Source organism: Astyanax mexicanus, chromosome 1 (genome assembly GCF_023375975.1).
Source record: "Astyanax mexicanus isolate ESR-SI-001 chromosome 1, AstMex3_surface, whole genome shotgun sequence".
Taxonomy (NCBI): Eukaryota; Metazoa; Chordata; class Actinopteri; order Characiformes; family Acestrorhamphidae; genus Astyanax; species Astyanax mexicanus.
The window spans coordinates 126,451,649-126,472,704 of record NC_064408.1 but is presented as its reverse complement, the minus strand read 5'-3'; the positions used below and the strand labels follow the sequence as shown (position 1 = coordinate 126,472,704).

Below are 21,056 nucleotides of genomic sequence, written 5' to 3'. Positions count from 1 at the left end.
GTTTGAAGATTGAGCAAAAATGTACCTGTGGTTTTCAGACAAGCCAAATTTGGCAGGATAACCGCGAACCTGGCAACTCTGGGAGCAGAAGATTTAGACCAGGCATGTCAAACTCAGTTTGGCTCTGGGGCCGGATCCAGACTTTCTGTTCTCAGGTGGGCCGGATCAGTAAAAGAATGTCAACTCCAAATATTTAGCTTTGTTTTTCAGTACTATGCTTTATTATTCAGCCTACATTTTTAGCCTACCCTACATATTATAATCATGGATGAAAAGGGATCTTTTCTAAGCACAACACATTTATTCATAAAACAATGGAAAAAAATGATTTTCATGTTTGGCGGTGAATGTGTTAACAACTGGTTTATTTTAACAGTTGAGTGAATGCAGTTTTACACCTGAACCAACTCACCACATCAACAAACTCAAGTGGGAGCTATGAAAAAATATTTTCACCTTAATTGTCATACTGCTTTGAAATAAATAAATAAAAGAAATACAAAATAAAAGTTATAGCAGTGCATGGGCAATAAGATTAGACTACATCAGATCAAACTACTAGGCTGGGCCTACTGAAGCTGAGAACATACTGCACAATATTAACTGTCTTTAATATGAAACCAGATGAATCTTATTTTTAATGATCTGTATTCATGAGTGCAAACAAATTTCGTGTCATCACACTTTTGATAGAAATGAGCTAGAAACTCGCTTCTTTTTTTGACATACTCAGAAATTTATGCCGGGCCGGATTAAATCATCCAACGGGCCTGGTCCGGCCCGCGGGCCGTATGTTTGACATGCCTGATTTAGACAAACAAGTATCAGCAGTTACAGCGCGATAGGGCGGGACTATGCTTTGGATGATGTTCGGACAAAATACGCTAAAATTGGCTCTCAGTTTGAATGAACTGAATGAATATACAGGTTATGGTTTGCCCTCGTTTCTTGGACGGAGGGACCAATGCAGTGAGCACTGTGTCAACCAGCTGGATACCTGACTCTGACCCAACAGAAACCTCCCCGCAGTCCTTCTAAAGTTATCTGGCAAGGTGAGTCCTTAATTTAAACAGTAGCGCATCATAACACAGTTTAAAGAATCCACATGCTGATAATAAGGCTAAGTTTTTTAAGCAGTTTAAAAATTATAGTGAGGTGTACATTCTTGCTAAACTGCTTAGTCAACACAATTTAAATTTTGAGTTATAACTAGCTACCTTAGCTATAGTTTAACTAGCTAACCTAGCTTTAAGTTAACTAGCTACTTTATCTTTAGTTTAACTAGCCAAACTAGCTACTAGCTAACCTAGCTTTAAGTTAACTAGTTACCTTTGCTTTAATGTAACTAGCTAGCTTAGCTTTAAGTTAACTAGCTACCTATGCTTTAATTTAACTAGCCAGCCTAGCTTTAATGTAACTTGCTAGCTTAGCTTTATTTTAACTAGCCAGCCTAGCTTTAATGTAACTAGCTAGCTTAGCTTTATTTTAACTAGCCAGCCTAGCTTTAATGTAACTAGCTAGCTTGGCTTTATTTTAACTAGCCAGACTAGCTTTAATGTAACTAGCTAGCTTAGCTTTAAGATAACTAGCTACCTATGCTTTAATTTAACTAGCCAGCCTAGCTTTAATGTAACTAGCTAGCTTAGCTTTATTTTAACTAACCAGCCTAGCTTTAATTTAACTAGCTAGCTTACCTTTATTTTAACTAGCTAAACTAACTTTAACTTAACTAGCTAACCTAGCTTTAATTTAACTAGCTAAGCAAGCTTTAATTAAACTAGCTAACCAATCTTTAATTTAACTAGCTAACCTAACTTTAAGTTAACTAGCTACCTTTGCTTTAATTGAACTAGATAACCTAGCTTTAAGTTATAATTTATAGCTAGCTATCCTAGCATTAATTTTTAAGTTATAATTAGCTAACCTATCTTTAATTTATGTTATAACTAGTTAACCTATCTTTAATTTTGGATTTATTACTAGCTAACCTAGCTTTAATTTATAAGTTATAACTAGCTAACTTAGCTTTAAGTTAACTAGTTAGCTAGCTAAATTAGCTTTGAGATATGTTTTAATTAGCTAATCTAGCTATCTCACTTTATCCCATGAAATAGCTATGCTAATTTATTTTGTATTAAGGATTTAGCTGTACATTATTAAACTATCACAGTTTACCTTTAAATTAGGCTTGTTAGCGGTGGGTTCCAAATACTGAAACTTGTTTTTAATCTAAGAGTATTTGGACCCACTTGTTACTAAGTAGCATTGTGTTGCTGGTGATCATTGTTTGTTTATTTCTCATTTTCTTCCTTTGTTATAAGGTGAAACTGGGGAAGGAAGGCACCATCACTGTCTCAGCCCATTGTTGGAAGACTGCAAAAGCACAAGCTACAGCCAGTGGGACGGCACGAGTGCTACTGATGGAACTCTTTAATGTTGATGTTTTTCTGAACTTTAAGCATACCTTTATCTGTTTTTGTATTATACATATAGTAGTATATGGTAGTATATATTCTTGAATTTATAGTGAAGTGTATTGTTAAATATATAATAAAATAAATTGTGATGTGTGGTAATAGATGGTATGTGTATTATTGATAGTAATATATTACAATATATTCTTGAATACATAGTGAAGTGTATTGTTCAAAATATAAAGTACAATATATAGTACACTGCAAAATATGTGGTAATAAATGGTACATAATAATTGATAAGTCATGTTCATATGTTGCCATTGCTGTTACAGTTACCATTTTAGCTATATTGGTATCTGCACATTCGACCAGTCAGTCAGTCAATCTACATTTAAATTTAACAGTTGAGAGTCTTAAACCAATAGAAAATAAAACTGCTTGAATTCAATAGAGAATAAATGTGCTAAAATGTGTTTTCTGTTTCATTAGGACAACTGCATTTTTGACATTCAACTTATGTAAATGGGAAGTCAAACACAGTTCTTTTTAGTGTCTAATTAGTGATGAACAGAACCTCACTTTAGAATATGGTACACTTCTGGGTGTATAAGTGACTTATTAAGCACTTATTAGCTAAATTGTGATGGAGATTGACTTATTAAATGTTTATTTTGCGCTTTTTAGTGTGTAATTAGTGATGAACAGAACCTTACTTTAGAATATGGTACACTTCTTGCTCTATTAGTGACTAATTAAACCCTTATTAAGTACATCATGAGGGGGATTGGTTGATGAAATATTTAGTCAGTTCTTTTTAGTGTGTAATTAGTGATGAACAGAACCTCACTTTAGAATATGGTACACTTCTTGGTCTATTAGTGACTTATTAAACCCTGATTAACTCAGTAAACTCCAGCACAGCTATAACCGTACCAAACTCACATAGATCAGATTGCGACCAATTATACACTAATAACGTGTATGATTTGGCTAATAGTTAATGCTTAATAACCTGCTTAACTGCGTGCTAACATAACTGTTTATAGTGCACTATAAGAACTAATACAGCCATTATTAATCATTTCCATATAACAGACCACTAATTAAGCACCAATAACCCTTACACAGAATAAAGACTAATAAGTAGTGAATAAATCATTTATAAATGTCTAATTAAGGCTTTATTAAGCAAATAATAAGACATTAATTAGCTCCTAATTTGTGTTCCTTAAAATACAGTGTTACCGATGCGTTACATTTAATTTTTTTTACAATGTGTTACCAATTTTTTACACTACAAGGTACCGGATTATAAAGCACATTTTAAGAGACGCTATAAGGAATTCTAATACAGCAGGTCCCGCCACTTAGTTAGCTAAGTTAAGCTAAGCTGAGCTAAGTAAACAAAACTGTAATTCCTAAAAAGTTAAATGAGTGCTGGATGTTATCCTACACAGATTACCCTCCTGAAAACTGTTTATATGGGTGATTTAAAGCACTTTCGTTTATTTACAGTAAACGTAGATTCCCAAATTTTTCCAGCACTAAGGCTGGAGCATTAGCATTAACGGGCTAATGCTGCCTGATAGCGCTACACCCTGAGTGTTTCGGTAAACCAGGATGATATTAACAGTTTGTTCCACGTAGCTTATTTTAACACAGTAAACACGCTACAGACTACAGTCTGATATACTCACCTCTGAACAGCGAAAGAGAGCTAGTGCTTAGCACGGTTAGCGGCTAATGCTAATGCTGCTCCAGCAGTGCTGTACTTCAGCAGAGTGGTTTTACTGCTTCTTTATTAGTGCTGGTATATCAATACTAGAAAAGTATTGCAATAGTGTATATATAATGGTGCGATACCACACTTAATCTATAAATATGAAAAACTTGATCCGTAGATATAATTTTTTAATATAATTTTGTATATAATTACTTAATAAATGTGCACAGATTAGGCCAAGAGTAAGAGTATAGAGCCTTAGAGAAGAACAATAGCAGTTCCAATTTTGTAAAAAGTTTTAATAATAAAGAATACAGAAAACGCAGATTAAAAAAAAAATGTTTTACATTCACTTTAGCTTTTATTTTACTGCAGACGGCATAAACCTCAGATATTTATTAAACGATCTGCTCAACATTAACGTCATTTATTCACTCAATTCTATACATTGTTTTTTTTTTATCTTTTTTTTTATTTGCACATCCCAAAATGTTCAGTTCCTTTCTAAAATTACAGAGTTTCATAAATTTGATGGCACAAAAATATTTAGTAAATTATTTGATCAACATTTATTTCATTTATTCACTCCTTGCTATACATTTATAACAGTTATAAAAGTTGAACCAAATCAATTTGGGGCAAAAATGATTTAAAAAGAACTAAATATGATTTTTAATAAAAAAGCAGTACCCACAAAACACTTTTAAGATTTCTAAGGTATTTGCACTTCCCAAAATGTTTAGTTCTTTTTTTTTATTAAATCATAGAAAGTTTTTCATAGAAGACATAGAAGTTTTTCAAAGATTTTTCAGAGATTAAATATTTTCAAATGCACTTTTATTTTTATTTTAGAAACAAACATTTATTTTAAACACTCAGCAGCACAATACTTTTTTTACACAACATTTTTTTAAGAAAGAAAGAAAACAAATATATTAAAATATATTATTTTTATATTAAATTATATATATTAGATAATGTAAAAAAAATGCAAAAATCAAACATCATTAAAAAGAAGCCCCAAAATGTCCACTTTAATACACAGTTTATTAAAAATCAGAACTACAGATTAATGCAAATACTTAAAGAAAGGGAGACAATTCCAGTACACAAATAAAATTATTATGCAAAACATATTTCTATACAACATGGTAATTTTTTTTTTAGCTTGAACAGTAAATTACATGCATTCCTACGACATTTTCTCATGCAAACAAAGTAAACAAAGAATTAAAAAAAGAAATACCCTAAAAATAATGTTCTTAAAGTGCCTTAAATGAGAAGCCCCAAAATATACAAAATGTAATATATATTTCGTTAAAATCAGAGCTACAGATTAATGCTGCATGTGTATTAAATACTTAAAAACGTAGAGTGTAAATCACCTGAGTATTGCTCTATAATACAGCTCACACTTCTAATCTTCTATTTTTAATTTTATATCTGAGGGTTTTTTACACACAAACACTTAAACCCTAAAACTGTAAATAGCAGGAATTACAGGAAATTAAAACGGAAACCATTGCAAAACAGAAATCAGGATTTTACAATTTTGGGTAAAAACAGTTAATTTTTTTGCATCAGCAAATATATTCAAATGCAAGATAAAATATTAATATTGTTAATAATGTTAGTGTTCAGTTTAAACATAAAAAAATGTTTTAAAGCATTTAATGTGCTTTAATGCAAACAATAGATAGATACCAGATTCCACCTACTAAGGAAAAAAAACAGAACTTAAAGCTTATTACTTATTAATAACAGTGCTGCATAATTAAAGTGCTATTTGTGAGAATAAAATCCCCAAATAAAAAAATAATACACATTTTGAGAAAATCGGGATAATTTTTTTTAACATTTTAATTTAATATTTTTTTACTCAACAGTTCACTCGCACTACCGCTACAGCCCACTGGGGGCAGCAGTCTACAGCTTTTAATTTTCGAGATAAAAATGGTTAAATTGTTAAATTGGGTGTATTTTCGTTTTTTAGTCATGAAATCTGTCTGGAAACAGCTTGCATCATAAATATACGTCTTTTTTTGGGTGAGAAAGTAAATAAATGAATAATTTACCGAACAATTTGCATGCAGATTTACTTTAAACTGCTTTTTTTTCTTTTTTTTTTCTTTTCCTATAACAGTGCTCATTAATGAGAATAAAGTTCATTAAAATTGGATATAATCAGTCAATCAATGCTGTATTTTGTTTTTTAGTCATGAAATCTGTCTGGAAAGAGCTTGCATCATAAATGTACATCTTTTTTTTATTTTTTGTGAGAAAGTAAATGTACGAATAATTTACCAAGCAATTTGCATGATATTTAATTTGACCTGCCTTTTTTTCATTCTTTTTTATTTATTTTCCTATAACAGTGCTGCTTTAATAAAGTGTGGTTAATGAGAATAAAGTTCATTAAATAATAAAGATAATTAAAACACTTTTTTGCTAAAAGCTCACCAGCAGTACCTCTGTGGCCCACTGGGGGCAGCAAAAAACCTTTGAATGTACGAATAATTACCGAACAAATTACTAAATTCCCACAGGTTCTACTGTTGTTTCTGGAGTTTAGAGATCCGGGGCTCAGCCCTGTTAATTATATATACATATAGTATCCTGATATATAATATTTAACACTATAATGTGTAGTTTATTAGCTGATCAGTTGGATCAGGTGGAAAACATACAATTTTAGGCCACAGACCAGGGTTAAAAAAACAATTTAAACTAAGTATATTACTAAATCCACAACATCCAGCTTCTAGCTAACTGCTTAGCTAAATTAATTTTCGTTAATTATAGTTTACAGTAATCCTGCATTCCTAATGAATAAAAACTATTTAAAAATGAAATAGTCAGTAGGGTTCCCTACTAGCCCACCGCGCTCTGCAAAACCAGCAAGCTGAACTTTATCCTTGAACTGGCTCCGTAATTGGCGTTAGCCCCGGAAGCCCAGGCCAGACGAAGCCCCTGTCCTACACCCAGACTCGTTCGTATTTCTTGGATTTCGGGTCCTTCGTGCCGGATCGTTTCCTGTGTCTTGTGCGACTCGTGCAGGTTTGGTCGTAAATCTCATCTCCAGGGTTTCCGTCTTTGCCCTTTTTTCCTTTTATCTGTAGATCTTCGTCTTCCTCCTCTTCCTCAAGCAGTAGACGTTCATACCCTTTGGCGAGGTCGTCCATCGGGTCGTGATGGACCGGTCTCTTGCTCGGCTGGACCTGCTTCACTACGACCCCCAGCCTCTGGATGACTTCCTCGCTGAGCTGCTGCTCCACAGCGTTCCTCAGGTTGTGGTAGAGATTGACGGCGTCTGGAGCTCCGGCCAGCAGGGAGTCGGGGGTGATGCCTCTGCAGAGCTCCTGGACCACACTGTACAGAAACACTCCACTGTACAACCTGAATAAATACAAAGAAAGAAAATATTACATTACGTTTTCTGTTTTTCCCTTAAACATCAGTAAAAGCATTCAGTACCTCAAAGGTAAAGGTTAAAAAATGCTCTTGATACATCTAACCTTTATCTTAAGGACATCAAGAGCGTCCTCTAGCATTTATCTTTGGGGCTTCAAGTCCATTCTGTAGCATTTATTTATGGACAGGGTTTTCTAGCATTGATCTCTGGATCTTCAATAGTTTTTTTAAGCATTTATATTTGGGGGTCAGGAGCATCTATAGCAGGGGTCGGCAATAGGTGGATGAGCAATAATGAAAAGAAAAAAAAAAAGATAAAATTCTTCTCTGGTCAGCTTTAGTTTACATTCCTCCCCTGTCTCTCTCTTTGTTGTGCTTGGCTTGGCTTCAGTTTCCACCCATTCTCTTTTTTCTTGAGCTCCCTATCTCCTTAGAAGGGCGTTTTTTTCCCAGCCGCATCCCAATTCACTAGCCGGGGCAGCGTTACTGTATTGGAGCGCGACCCTGATGACACCGGTTTGATCCCGCATAAGGAGCGGTGTGTTTATTTATTTATTTTCTATTTTCTTCTTGGGTTTACCTGCTTTGAGATCAACTGTTCTGCAGTTGAGTTCTACAACCCTCTGGGCTGGAGAGCTACTAGTCTGTAGCACTCCATCCCATTACACTTCATTTTACAGAAAATATACATTTTTTTGTGTCCGCCATGTAATGGCTTGGAAAATATCTGGCCCACGGTCAAACTTAATTTCAGACCCCTGGTCTATAGCTTTTATCTTTGTCCTTACTAGTCTTCCTTACTAGCCCACCACGTTTCACAAAACCAGCATGCTGATTGGCTGTTTATCCTAAAAGGCGGAACTTTATCCTTGAACCAGATCTGTGATTGGCGTTAAGAGATTTTCCATTCACACAGCATTCAGTGACCTGTCTCATCATTAATAATACAGCTGAGCTGAGCAAAACTATTTGGGGCTACTGGAAAATTATTCGGAACTAAAGCCCCGGAAGCCCAGGCCAGGCGATGCCTCTTTATGGTTCTTAAAACGCTCTCAAATGCTTCTCAATCTTAAGGACAGAGAACTCTCTTGGTCCCTTTTAGGTCCTTATGTTAGACAATAAAAGCTGGGGGAAAAGAAAATGGGGAAAACCCTGTAAAGGTTTATTAATTAATTAACAATTGCAGAAAAATAATTGGTGAGAAAAAACGTGAGAATGAATCAATCCAGCTATTGGTTTAAAGGCTGTGTTAATGTGTCTGAATGCTTGTTTGGGTGAAGTCTCATGACTCACCTTTCGCCTGGAGGGAAGAGTCGCATTACATAAGGTTTAGTCATAAAGACACGAGATGCTTCATATTGATATGATTCAGTGTTTTGCTTTAGTGTTATGTTGTTTTGCATGCTCTATGTTTTGCTTTTATAACGTTCACTCCCTTCACGCCAGGAAAAGTCTTTTACCCAGTTTCCCAAAAACTGGTAGAACGAGTTTTCAGTGCTCGTTTTACCGCCAAAGAATCACCTTTGTGCCGAGATAATTTCAGGAACCACGTCCAGATTATTTGGCTCATGATTTGTAAACTTTGCGAAGTTTAGCTGATGCTCTTATCCAGAGCGTTTTAATAGGTTTCTCGTTTTACAGAGTTAGACCAGTGTAGGGTTTGGAGTTGTGCACTAGTACCCTTAGGCTATGTTCATACCTTCTTTGGAGGTGGTTTAAAATGTGATTATATAATCGGATTTCTAAAGAGGCATCTCATTCTGGAATGTCTGATCTCTCAAGTCAAATTTCAACATGTCTTTTGCATCACAACAACCTCAACAAATCCAGAGTGAAGGAAGTACAGGATCCAAGAAGAGCGGCAATGGTTAATTAGTTACAATGGTTAGTTACCATAACGACCCATGCAGATACCACAGCAACCCATGCAGATACCACATCAACCCATACAGATAAAACAGAAACCTATACAAATGCTGCAGCAACTGGTACACAGATACTGCAGAAACCCATGCACAGATAACACTGCAGTATCTGTGTATAGGTTGCTGCGGTATCTTTGTATGGGTTGCTACCCTATACACAGATACCGCAGTAACCCGTGCAGATACCACAGCAACCTATACACAGATGGTGCAGCAACCCATACATAGAACACAGCAACCTCTACAAATGCTGCAGCAACCAATGCAGGTATCGCAGCAACACCGACAAATACCACAGAAACCCATGCAGACACCACAGCAATACCTTTAAATATCACAGTAACTTACACAGATATCACAACAGCCCATGTAAATACCACAGAAACCCATGCAGACACCAAGGCACCACCTGCAATATCACAGTTACCCATGCAGATACCACAGCAACCCATGCAGGTGTGTAAATCCAATCTGATCACTTGCAAATCCCAGTTGAGAGTCACCTCAACAGATCTGATTTTCAGAAATGAATCCACAGGTACGCTTCTTATCACTTATAGCTCCAAATCAACCACAACCAGCATAGGGTTTAGAGGGTAATAAAGCTGGTGTTTACCAGGTATACTCGGGTTCAGGAACAGGGTTGTCCAGCAGCTGGTTGAGGCAGATACTGTCCCTCATGATGCACTGCCACTGGCTGTAAGCGTGAGCCACGCCCAGGTCCAGACGGGTCTTCTCTTTTTGGCTCTTAAAGTTTTTCAGCCTCTTCAGCCCTGAAGTCACCACTGTGGACAGAAGACGGAAAACATGACATGAATACAAGACGTTCTTTAACCCTGATGGGGTCTTTGTGAATTGCATGTGGGAACGTTCAGTGCTCTAAAGACAATCACTACAGAATATTCTTATTCTACCTCATCTATGTGGAGAGCAACTATTCTGTTTCTCACATCCTCAGAGAGTTATTTGCCATGAGGTGCCATTTTGAACTGACGCTTAATATCTGATCATAATATCTTAATGTCTGTATATTATCTTTACCTTTCTCTGTAACTGGATCTCTGGACAGCTCTCCGTAGACCAGTCCGACCAGCAACGCCCCAAAGAACTCTGGTTTGGGTTCTGGTTCTGCATGTTTTATCCAGTAGCATGTGACGTACAGGGCTAGCTGTAGACCAGGAGGGATGTGGAGGTGGTCAGGAGCCTGTGAGATACGCAGAGCGTCCAAGAAAACCTGGAGTCGAACATGATGAGGCACCTGGAGGACAAAACAGTAGAATTAATGCAGGAGTCATTTTTTCTCTTTATCCATTAATTTAAAACTTCAGTTTTTATAGCTGTACCTTTAAGACTGCACATAAGTTAAGATATATGGGTGGGGCTAAACAGCTGTAGACTGAAAGTGTGGGGCTAAACTGTTGTGGTCTAAGTGGGTGGGGCTTAACTGCTGTAAATTGGCCAAATTGGGCTTAACTGCTGTAAACTAAATAGGTGGGGTTAAACTGCTATAGACTAAATGGGTGGGGCTAAACTGTTGTAAGTTAGCCAAATTGGGCTAAACTGTTGTATTGTAGAGTAAATGGGTGGGTCTAAACTGCTGTAAATTGATCAAATTGGCCTAAACTGTTGTAGACTGAATGGGTGGGGCTAAACTGTTGTAAAGTTGACCTGATTGGGCTAAACTATTGTATTGTAGACTAAATGTGTGGGGCTAAACTGCTGTAAAGTTGACCTGATTGGGCTAAACTATTGTATTGTAGACTAAATGGGTGGGGCTAAACTGCTGTAATTTGACCAAATGGGGCTAAACCATTGTATTGTAGGCTAAATGGGTGGGGCTAAACTGCTGTAAAGTTGACCTGATTGGGCTAAACTATTGTATTGTAGGCTAAATGGGTGGGGCTAAACTGCTGTAAAGTTGACCTGATTGGGCTAAACTATTGTATTGTAGACTAAATGGGTGGGGCTAAACTGCTGTAATTTGACCAAATGGGGCTAAACCATTGTATTGTAGGCTAAATGGGTGGGGCTAAACTGCTGTAAAGTTGACCTGATTGGGCTAAACTATTGTATTGTAGACTAAATGGGTGGGGCTAAACTGTTGTAATTTGACCAAATGGGGCTAAACTATTGTATTGTAGGCTAAATGGGTGGGGCTAAACTGCTGTAAAGTTGACCTGATTGGGCTAAACTATTGTATTGTAGGCTAAATGGGTGGGGCTAAACTGCTGTAAAGTTGACCTGATTGGGCTAAACTATTGTATTGTAGACTAAATGGGTGGGGCTAAACTGTTGTAATTTGACCAAATGGGGCTAAACTATTGTATTGTAGACTAAATGGGTGGGGCTAAACTACTTTAAATCGACCAAATGGGGCTGAACTATTGTATTGTGGCCTAAATGGGTGGGGCTAAACTGCTGTAAAGTTGACCTGATTGGGCTAAACTATTGTATTGTAGACTAAATGGGTGGGGCTAAACTGCTGTAAAGTTGACCTGATTGGGCTAAAGTACTGTATTGTAGACTAAATGGGTGGTGCTAAATTGCTGTAAATTGACCAAATGGGGCTAATCTGTTGTAGTCTATCTTGGAGGGGCTAAACGGCTGTAAACTTGACAAGTGAGGTTGAAAACTTTGAAGGCACTAAATGTGAAGAAATATCTTCCACTGTAGATCTACTTTACCTCCAACAGTGTGTCCAGGTGAAGGTCTGGGGTGATCTGGCTTGGCAGATTGGCGACAACCGTAGAGCTGTCCAGTCTGAGCCCTTCTCGGTCGTACTCCTCCACCTCAAACCTCGGTCGAGCTGGAGCTCGGCGGGCGTTTTGCGGATTTGGAGCCAGCATTATGCCGTAAAACACCTGCCTAATGGGTCTGGAGGTCAGATTGCTGCTAGAACGTCTAAAGTCCTGGACGGAACAGTTGAGCGTGACCCTGTGCAGCGTCAGGACGTCGAGGAGGATGGAGTTGAGCTTACCCTCCGCGATGCCCTTTAGGAACCACTGCGGGAGGTTCTGTAAGGGTTTCGGAAGCTTGCTCTGTGGATCACCGCTCATGAAGAACTTGGCTATGGTGCTGGGAGTGAGCTTGTACTCCTTTAGGCCCTGATTAAGAGCTTGGGAAACGGTTATTGAGTCCTCCGGGTCCTTAATTTGGATTAGAAGTGCACGAATGGCATCCTGTGGGCTCCGAAATCCAGACAGCCACCTGAGCAAGCCGTCGATTCGGCCGGTTCCTCCAGGGCAAAGTGCGAACTTGGTCCAGTTTGGAAGTATTGTCTTTTTCAGGTTGGCGTAGTCGTTGCCCAAGAGGGTGGCGAAAATAGGGAGGAGATTCTTCTTCATGTGGTTCATTTTAGTGCACAACCTGCTCACATTAAAACATTTGGTTTGGATGAATCTTTCGCCGGTCTTCTTTATCGTTCTCACTCTTCGCCACTCAAACTCGGAGAGGGGTAAGAATCCTTTCTTGAGGTCGAATATGTAGAAATCGCTGTCGTTGGACAAAACCGAACACTCCCACTCGTTGGCCAAAGCGGCGATCTCCCAGTCGGCCTCGGCGATGCACTGAATTAACGGCACGTCGAGTTTCCTGAGGAGCTGCTTGAACACGTTCTTGATGAGGATCGGCAGGCACTCTCCTGAACGACCTCTGGACAAGGCGTCGGTCCTTTTGATCCGATCTTCAGCTCTACTCTTCAGAGTCTCAAACTTTTTATTGCTGATGTCGTCGCCTCCATCCAGCACGACGTAGGGCTTAATCTCGCAAAGTTTCAGGTTGTTAAAAAACTTGCTGACCTCTTTTTCGAAAGCTCTGTACTCTCCACCGTGAGCTTGATCCAAACCAGTCCTGAAGTAAAGGTTGTAGTACAAATTTGATCCATCTATAACCAGCAAGCTGTTTCTGAACCTTCGTGGCTTCAAGACATCGCCACCGTTCTCAATGTAGCTCTTCAGCCCTTTGACTCCCATGGCTCTCGGTTATTAAGCCCTGAAATTAAAGAAGACAGGTTTTGGTCAAGTTTTTGCTTCCAACTTTGTAAAAACTGTACTAAAAACCCTTAGAACCCCTACGGACGGATTTTCCGTCCAAAATCGCACATTGTGTTCCCAGCTTAATTACTCAGGAATCCCTTCACACATAAACAAAGTGAAAAATCTCCTTCCCCAACCAATATTATTTACCTTTAGTGCTTTAAACATATTTTTATGATGTTTCAAACCAAATAATATCAGTAAATAAAGACTCAGAAATGTCCACAGAAAAAACAGTGTAACTAAACTACCTGCTTTACTCAAACTAAAGCTAGGTATGGTGTGCGCACTACTTTATATAGTTTTTATTTTACTTGCACATTTTTCCTAAGTAGTTATTTTACACTAAACATTTTTATTTATTAAGGCTAAAAAGTTTACATTTTTGTATATTGTTTTCTTTGTGTGTCCTGATTAAAATACTGAAAGTCATGGGCTGCTCTGAGTGTCAGGTTTTTAGTATCTACATGTATCCTAGAGGTGTGATTATTGATTATTGATTATAGAAAAATGAATCCGTCTGATGCTGTTTCTCCATGTATTTTATCAAAATAATAAACCATCATCATCAATAAACCATCATCAATATTCTTATGCTTTCATCTCATATACACTCTAGTCATTTTTGAAAATATATCTTAGGTAAAATTCTGAGCGAAACATGATCAGTTCCAGGAAAATATAACAATTCTGCTTCCTTTTACATTTTAAATGATTGTATTTTTGAGCAGCCGTATGTCTTCTTGAGTAAGAGAGATCAGGGCATGTGACCGTCTGATGTAATTACTGTGTTATAAGACCTGAAAGAGGAACTGAAAACAAAAACGGAGTAATAAAACAATAAAACAGCCTAGAGTTCAAAGGGTTAAAGTTTGGGGAATCTACTATGTGTGGTATATCTTGGTATTTTTGATAATATATCAGCTGCTTCACTACATCTCTCACCCAGCGACACCATATAGCTACCAGCTACAATTTGTCCCACCATAGCATAGCAACCGCCTAGCAACAACCTAGCAAACCATGTTTTGTAATTCAGTGCCGACCACAGGAGCCTAGGCTTCCGACCAGTTAACATTAGCAAGACAAGGGCTTTGTACCTTTATATAGTGAAATCTATTAGCCCACAAATTTGTATAACTGAATGTAAAAAGAATGTTATGTATTAAATAACCCCTTTAGCAAGAACGTGAAATAACCAACAATAAATGATTGCTAAAATAATGTATTGAATGTATTTTGAAGGGAAAATAAAAACATGTATGTGATACATAACTAACATTAATATAAAAAAACAGTGGACACTGAAAGAGAAAAAAAAAGACAGAATCTATATAAATTATTTACATTTAAAAATTATACATATTTAATGCTAGTGAGTGCATTTTTTATAAAGTTTAAAAGTAGTTTAAAAGCCAAGTAATTACATTAAGTAAAAAAAATATTTTGCATTCCTTCTACAAAATTTCTTTCTGTTCATTTAAATTAATTAATAATTAAACAGAAAGAGATTATGTAGAAGTAATGCTACATATTTTAACTTGATGTAAGTTAATTATTACTTGGCCTTAATATATATATATATATATATATATATACAGTGAGTCCAAGAAGTATTTGATCCCTTGCTGATTTTCTTCGTTGGCCCACTAATAAAGACATGATCATTCTATACTTTTAATGGTAGATGTATTCTTACATGGAGAGACAGAATATTAAAAAGAAAATCCAGAAAATAAATCTAAGGAATATATATTAATTGATTTGTATTTCATGGAGTGAAATAAGTATTTGATCCCTTAGTATTCATTAGCAGTTCTGGCTTTTACAGACCAGTTAGACACTCCCAATCAACTTGTTACCTGACCTGAAGCCACCTGTTCTCACTAATCACTTGTGTGAAAAACACCTGTCCACAGAATCAGACAGATCACACAGATTTCAAGTCTCCAACATGGGTAAAACCAAAGAGCTGTCACAGGACCTCAGAGTCAGAATTGTTGACCTTCACAAAGCTGGAATGGGCTACAAAAAGATTAGTAAGGTGTTGGATGTGAAAGTAACAACTATTGGTGCAATTATCAGAAAGTTTAAAGAGTATAACATGACAATCAACAGACCTCGGCCCGGTGCTCCAAAGAAGATTTCGCCTCGTGGGGTGGCAATGATGCTGAGAACGGTCAGAAATCGTCCTGCAACCACTCGGCAGGAGTTAGCAAATGACCTGAAGGCAGCTGGGACCACAGTTTGCAAGGAAACAATTGGCAACACTTTGCGCAACAATGGATTCACATCCTGCAGTGCCCGAAAGGTACCCCTGCTGAAGAGCACATGTGGAGGCGCGCCTCAAGTATGCCAATGATCATTTGAAAGATGAACCAAGTTATTGGGAGAAGGTTTTGTGGTCAGACGAGACCAAAATTGAACTTTTTGGCCTCAACTCCACCCGCCATGTGTGGAGGAAGAAAAATGCTGCCTATGACCCCAAGAACACTGTGCCCACCGTCAAGCATGGAGGTGGAAGCATAATGTTTTGGGGGTGTTTCTCTGCCAAGGGTACAGGGCTACTTCACCGCATCACTGGGAAGATGGATGGAGCCATGTACCGCACAATCCTGAGGGACAACCTCCTCCCCTCTGCCAGGGATCTGAAAATGGGCCGTGGTTGGGTCTTCCAACGTGGTAACGACCCTAAACATACACCAAAGGCAACAAAGGATTGGCTCAAGAAAAATCACATTAAGGTCATGGAGTGGCCCAGCCAGTCGCCAGACCTCAATCCGATCGAAAATCTATGGAGGGAGCTGAAGGTCAGAGTTGCCAAGCGACAGCCCACCAACCTTCATGATTTAGAGAGGATCTGCAAAGAAGAGTGGGCCAAAATTCCCCCTGGTGTGTGTGCTAAACTTGTGGTTAACTACAACAAACGTCTCACCGCTGTGCTTGCAAACAAAGGCTTTGCCACTAAGTATTGAGTGAGTTTGGCAAGAGGGATCAAATACTTATTTTCCTCATTGAAATACAAATTAATTAAAATATATTCTTTAAAATTATATTCTGGATTTTTGTCTTGATATTCTGTCTCTCCATGTTAGAATATATCTACCATTAAAAGTGCAGAAGGATAGTGTCTTTATTAGTGGGCAAACAAAGAAAATCAGCAAGGGATCAAATACTTCTTGGACTCACTGTATATTATAATATATATAATGTTCATTTCATTTCTTTGTATTAGACATAAAGGCAAAAAGTATATAATTAAATTAAATTATAATTACACACAAAACTCCAAAAACTATAGTTTCAGGTTTGATTTTTATAGTGAGTTTGAACAAGCATCATGTGCTTGAAACCTATAAGTTCTATATTCACTTTTTAAAATGTGACAGTAATTTTGTCCAGTCCATTTTGTCTGGAGTTTTGTGTGAAATTATGTCAATTTTGCCTTTTGTTCTGCGTTGTTTTGTATTGTTCCAATACATACAAAGTATGACACAAAAATATGAAAATATATGGAATTACAATTATTTTATGGGAGATTTACTTCATTTTCTGGAGTTTTAGGAGTGCCAACATTTTTGACCACGACTGTATATACTGCATACTCTTTGTATGAAACAATAAAATACAAGACAGTGAATTTACAATGCTTTAAAGGATCTTTTAAATAACAGCATTATATTATACATTATTATATATTATCTTAATTTAATCTTACCCTGCTGCGTTTATCCCACTGCGTTTAGGCGAATTCAGCTTCAACTTATTTAAATATAAACATGCGAGCCTGAATTAACGGTCGTTTTTCCCTGAGTGAAATGATCACGCGCTTCAGAACCTCAGTATTCTTCATAATTTATCGTGTACAGTGTGTGCATTAACATAAGCAAACGAGTATGGTTTAAAGGATTAAACTCCACCTGTGTTAGCTGAAGTGCTCCGTGCACACACACACAGACACACACACACAAACACACACACACAGGAGATCGGCGTTAATGCCAATGTTTTTCCAACGTCAGCTTCACGTTCGTCTGTAGGTTATGCCCAAACTAGGGTACCCGAGAAAGGTCTAGCGTTCTGTACGCGCGCGCACACACACCTACCCAAACAAATGCGCGCACCAGGAGCATGTAGTGTGTGTGTGTGTGTGTGTGGGTTCGCTGCTATATTAAAAAAATGTATGAGTGAGTGTGTTTGCGTTCTGTGCCCTATGTGTCTGTCTGTGCGCACACAGTAACTTGCCATGTTCCAGCCATGCTCCAATATTCGTGTGAGACTTGGGCTGTTTGGGAATAAGCTAAAGACCAACGTGGAGCTGACATTGGAAAAACGTTGGCATTTTGACGCCGACCTCCGCGCCTTTCTCCAACGTTCTAAAAATAACCACAGACCAACGTTGGTCTGACGTCGAATTTCGACGGCCAACATACTTCTATAACATTCCTTTAATTTCAGAAAGTACAATTAAGTATTTTGTTAAAAAAAAACAAGTAAAAGTTACTTGTAATTTCCATTTATACAGCAAACTGTGTACAAAAAACAAAAAATGGTTGATATTAATATATGCACTACTTTTTAGATAATGAATATAAACTATTTTAATAGTTTGTTGGTCTGTAAGTTAGCTTATTCTGAAACTTTATTATAACTTGCTACCCTGCCCTGTGACAGCTGAAGTGCTCCTTGTATATACACACACACAAACACACGCACACACACACACATCAGCCTGCCGTGGTCCAGTCCTGCTCCAAAACTGGTGCGCGCATTTTTTTGGATAGGTGTGTGCGCGGTCGTACAGAACGCTACACCTTTCTCGGGTAGCATAACCTACAGACCAACGTGGAGCTGATGTTGAAAAAACGTTGGCATTTTGACACCGATCTCCTGTGTGTGTGTGTGTGTGTGTGTGTGTGTGTGTGTGTGTGTGTGTGTGTGTGTGTGTTCTCTGCTCTAATAGAAATGTGAGTGTGTTTGTATTCTGTGCCCTGTGTGTCTGCCTGTGGGTTTTTGTTTGTTTCCCGTGAACGCACGCACGCGCGAACGCACACACACGCACAATTGCTGTGCTCCAATATTCGTGTGTGAGACTTTGGCTGTTGGGAATAAGCTAAAGACCAACGTGGAGCTGACGTTGGAAAAACGTTGGCATTTTGACGCCGTCCTCCGCTCCTTAACGACCTTAATCCAACGTTCTAAAAATACTGCCAACCACAGACCAACGTTGGTCTGACGTCGAATTTCGACATGCGACATAGGCGACATTTGCCAACGTTGGGCCAACGTACTGTTGCTATCTGGGTATGTTCTTATTTGGAATTTGGGAGAAATGTTGTCTGTAGTTTATAGAATAAAACAACAATGTTCATTTTACTCAAATATAAACCTATAAATAGCAACATCAGATTCAGAAACTAAAGTCCTCTCTAAATTTGTTCCAGAGTTGTAGATATAATAATTTAATATCAGTTGTTTTTTGCAGGGTGCATGTATTATACAGTGTTATACATATTGATACTGCTAGCCTTCTGTTTACTTTTGATCAATAAAGTAATAAAGTGGATCTGTCTCCTGTCATATTTATGACATAATAATACCTCGAAATAATAATGCAGTACTGTCTCCTAGTTGCATTACGTTCGGTGTCACTATCACTATGGTGTTGTTTTTAAGAAATGGCTTTAACTGAAATTTCTCTAAAGGAAAGACTTTAAAGACGTTTAAATTGTTTGCTAAAAATCCTTCCCTCCTTTTTAAACTATCTTTAAATGTTTCAGTTTTTTACAATACTAAAATTTTTACCGATTTTAGTTTATTTGTTGTACTTTTTGTGCAGTTAACTGCAAAATAATTCTGTCTACACTGAATTTTGGACTATTTCCTGTTATTGACTGAACCTTAAGAGCTTAAATCACAACAATAAAGGGTAAAAACTGCTTTGTTCTAAAACTTGCATTGTTTTAAAACTTCTTCTAAACATTCAAACATTGTTCTAAAATTTGCATTGTTCTAAAGCTTTTGATCATAAATGAATCATATGACCATTCATTTTTTTCTCTGTATGGGATTTAATGACATGTAGTACTTACGTAACTGTAGCTATATAACTATACAATAGCTTATTAAATATATTTTAAATACACTTATTTATTAACTGTTATATTTAGCATGTCAGTGTTTGCTCTACACAATGCTACACTCTATTCTTCACAATTAAAGTCACCTTAATTTGAATAAATATGTTTGAAAAGTATTTATAAAATATATTTGAAAATGTGACTTATAAACTATATGGAAAAGAAATACATGCAGTGTACATATAAATAGATTTAGAAACGCATTTGTTAATCCATGTATATAGTGGTTTTTATATAACTGTTTAAAATATATTAACAAATATATTTACAAAATATATTTACAGATTCGAAATTGATCTCAGATTTAAAAAGGAAATACATGCAGATCCCTGTATAATGCTTTACTGTATGAGATTTAAATAGTATTAAATATAACTATAACTTTAATGTAATAACTATAATAATAACTGCTGCTCTTCAAAAAGTCCCCATACTAAAAATAAATACAGTCCTAGTCAGAAAAGTTTGAACACACTTTCTCATTTAGTGTTTGTTTTTATATATTTTATTTTATTTTTTTTCCTACATTGCAGTATTCAGTCATACATTTTACTTAACGTATTTAGGTTCTGTTTATGTATTTTTTATATACATTCAACCAGGCAACTAATTAACAATAATGTTATAATGATCTTATTTACAGTGGCAGCCTAACAGTAAACATATTATAAATATATATCATACTTATGAGTATTCTCACTCAAATATAACACATATACATACACTGCTTTCCTGTATGGGTCTATAATAACTTATATGTAACAATAACTATTATATAATAATAACTTTAATAATAATAATTATTATTATATAAATATATGAAGTACAGTAAGTTATTCACTATAATGCATATTTGCGTAAATCAAAAACCACGTAAAGAATACAGAAGAATACAGAAGATGAGTTAGTTTACCTGTGATCTGAGAGAAGAGATAGTGGAGATGAGCTCGCGCTGTCCGCCGCGATGCGCTGAGTGCACGCGCCCTGCGCGGGGCGCTCCTATATACAGCGCGGATGGGAAAGCGAAACTGTGCGTCACGCGCGCAGGAAAACGAAACCTACAGCGCGAGCGCCTGCGGTGTGTTTGGTTTCCAGGGCGCAAAATAAAGCAGTAGAAAAAACAACCAGCTCCCTCATCATCTCTCTATATACAGGGCCATCTCAAAAAACTAGAATATCTCTGAAAAGTTACTTTATTTCAGTAATTCAGTTCAAAATGTTAAACTCATATATTATATAGATGTATTAAACACAGAGTGATCTATTTTAAGAGTTTATTTATTTTATTGTTGATTATAATCATGTATTACAGCCAATGAAACCCAAAACTCAGTGTCTCAGAAAATTTGAATATTATATAAAACCAATTGGTACTTTCTGCAGTGTGGGCAGAGGCCAAGTCCTGC

General features: G+C 36.9%; 1 protein-coding gene and 1 long non-coding RNA gene across 2 annotated transcripts; one reads left to right on the top strand and one right to left on the bottom strand.

The window, feature by feature from the left end:
- Positions 1-735: 735 nt before the first annotated feature.
- Positions 736-2,576, top strand: LOC111188407 (uncharacterized). Its single transcript, XR_007427434.1, has 2 exons — positions 736-1,052; positions 2,322-2,576. It is a non-coding gene; the product is annotated as an uncharacterized LOC111188407 (long non-coding RNA).
- A 2,592-nt stretch (positions 2,577-5,168) lies between these two features.
- Positions 5,169-20,625, bottom strand: LOC103041324 (protein asteroid homolog 1). Its single transcript, XM_007239798.4, has 5 exons — positions 20,564-20,625; positions 12,161-13,466; positions 10,518-10,734; positions 10,093-10,261; positions 5,169-7,536 (listed from the first exon to the last, which is right to left on the bottom strand). The coding sequence occupies exons 2-5, from the start codon at positions 13,445-13,447 to the stop codon at positions 7,116-7,118; spliced, it is 2,094 nt and encodes a 697-aa protein (XP_007239860.3). The 5' UTR covers positions 13,448-13,466; positions 20,564-20,625; the 3' UTR covers positions 5,169-7,115.
- Between the last annotated feature and the right edge of the window lie 431 nt (positions 20,626-21,056).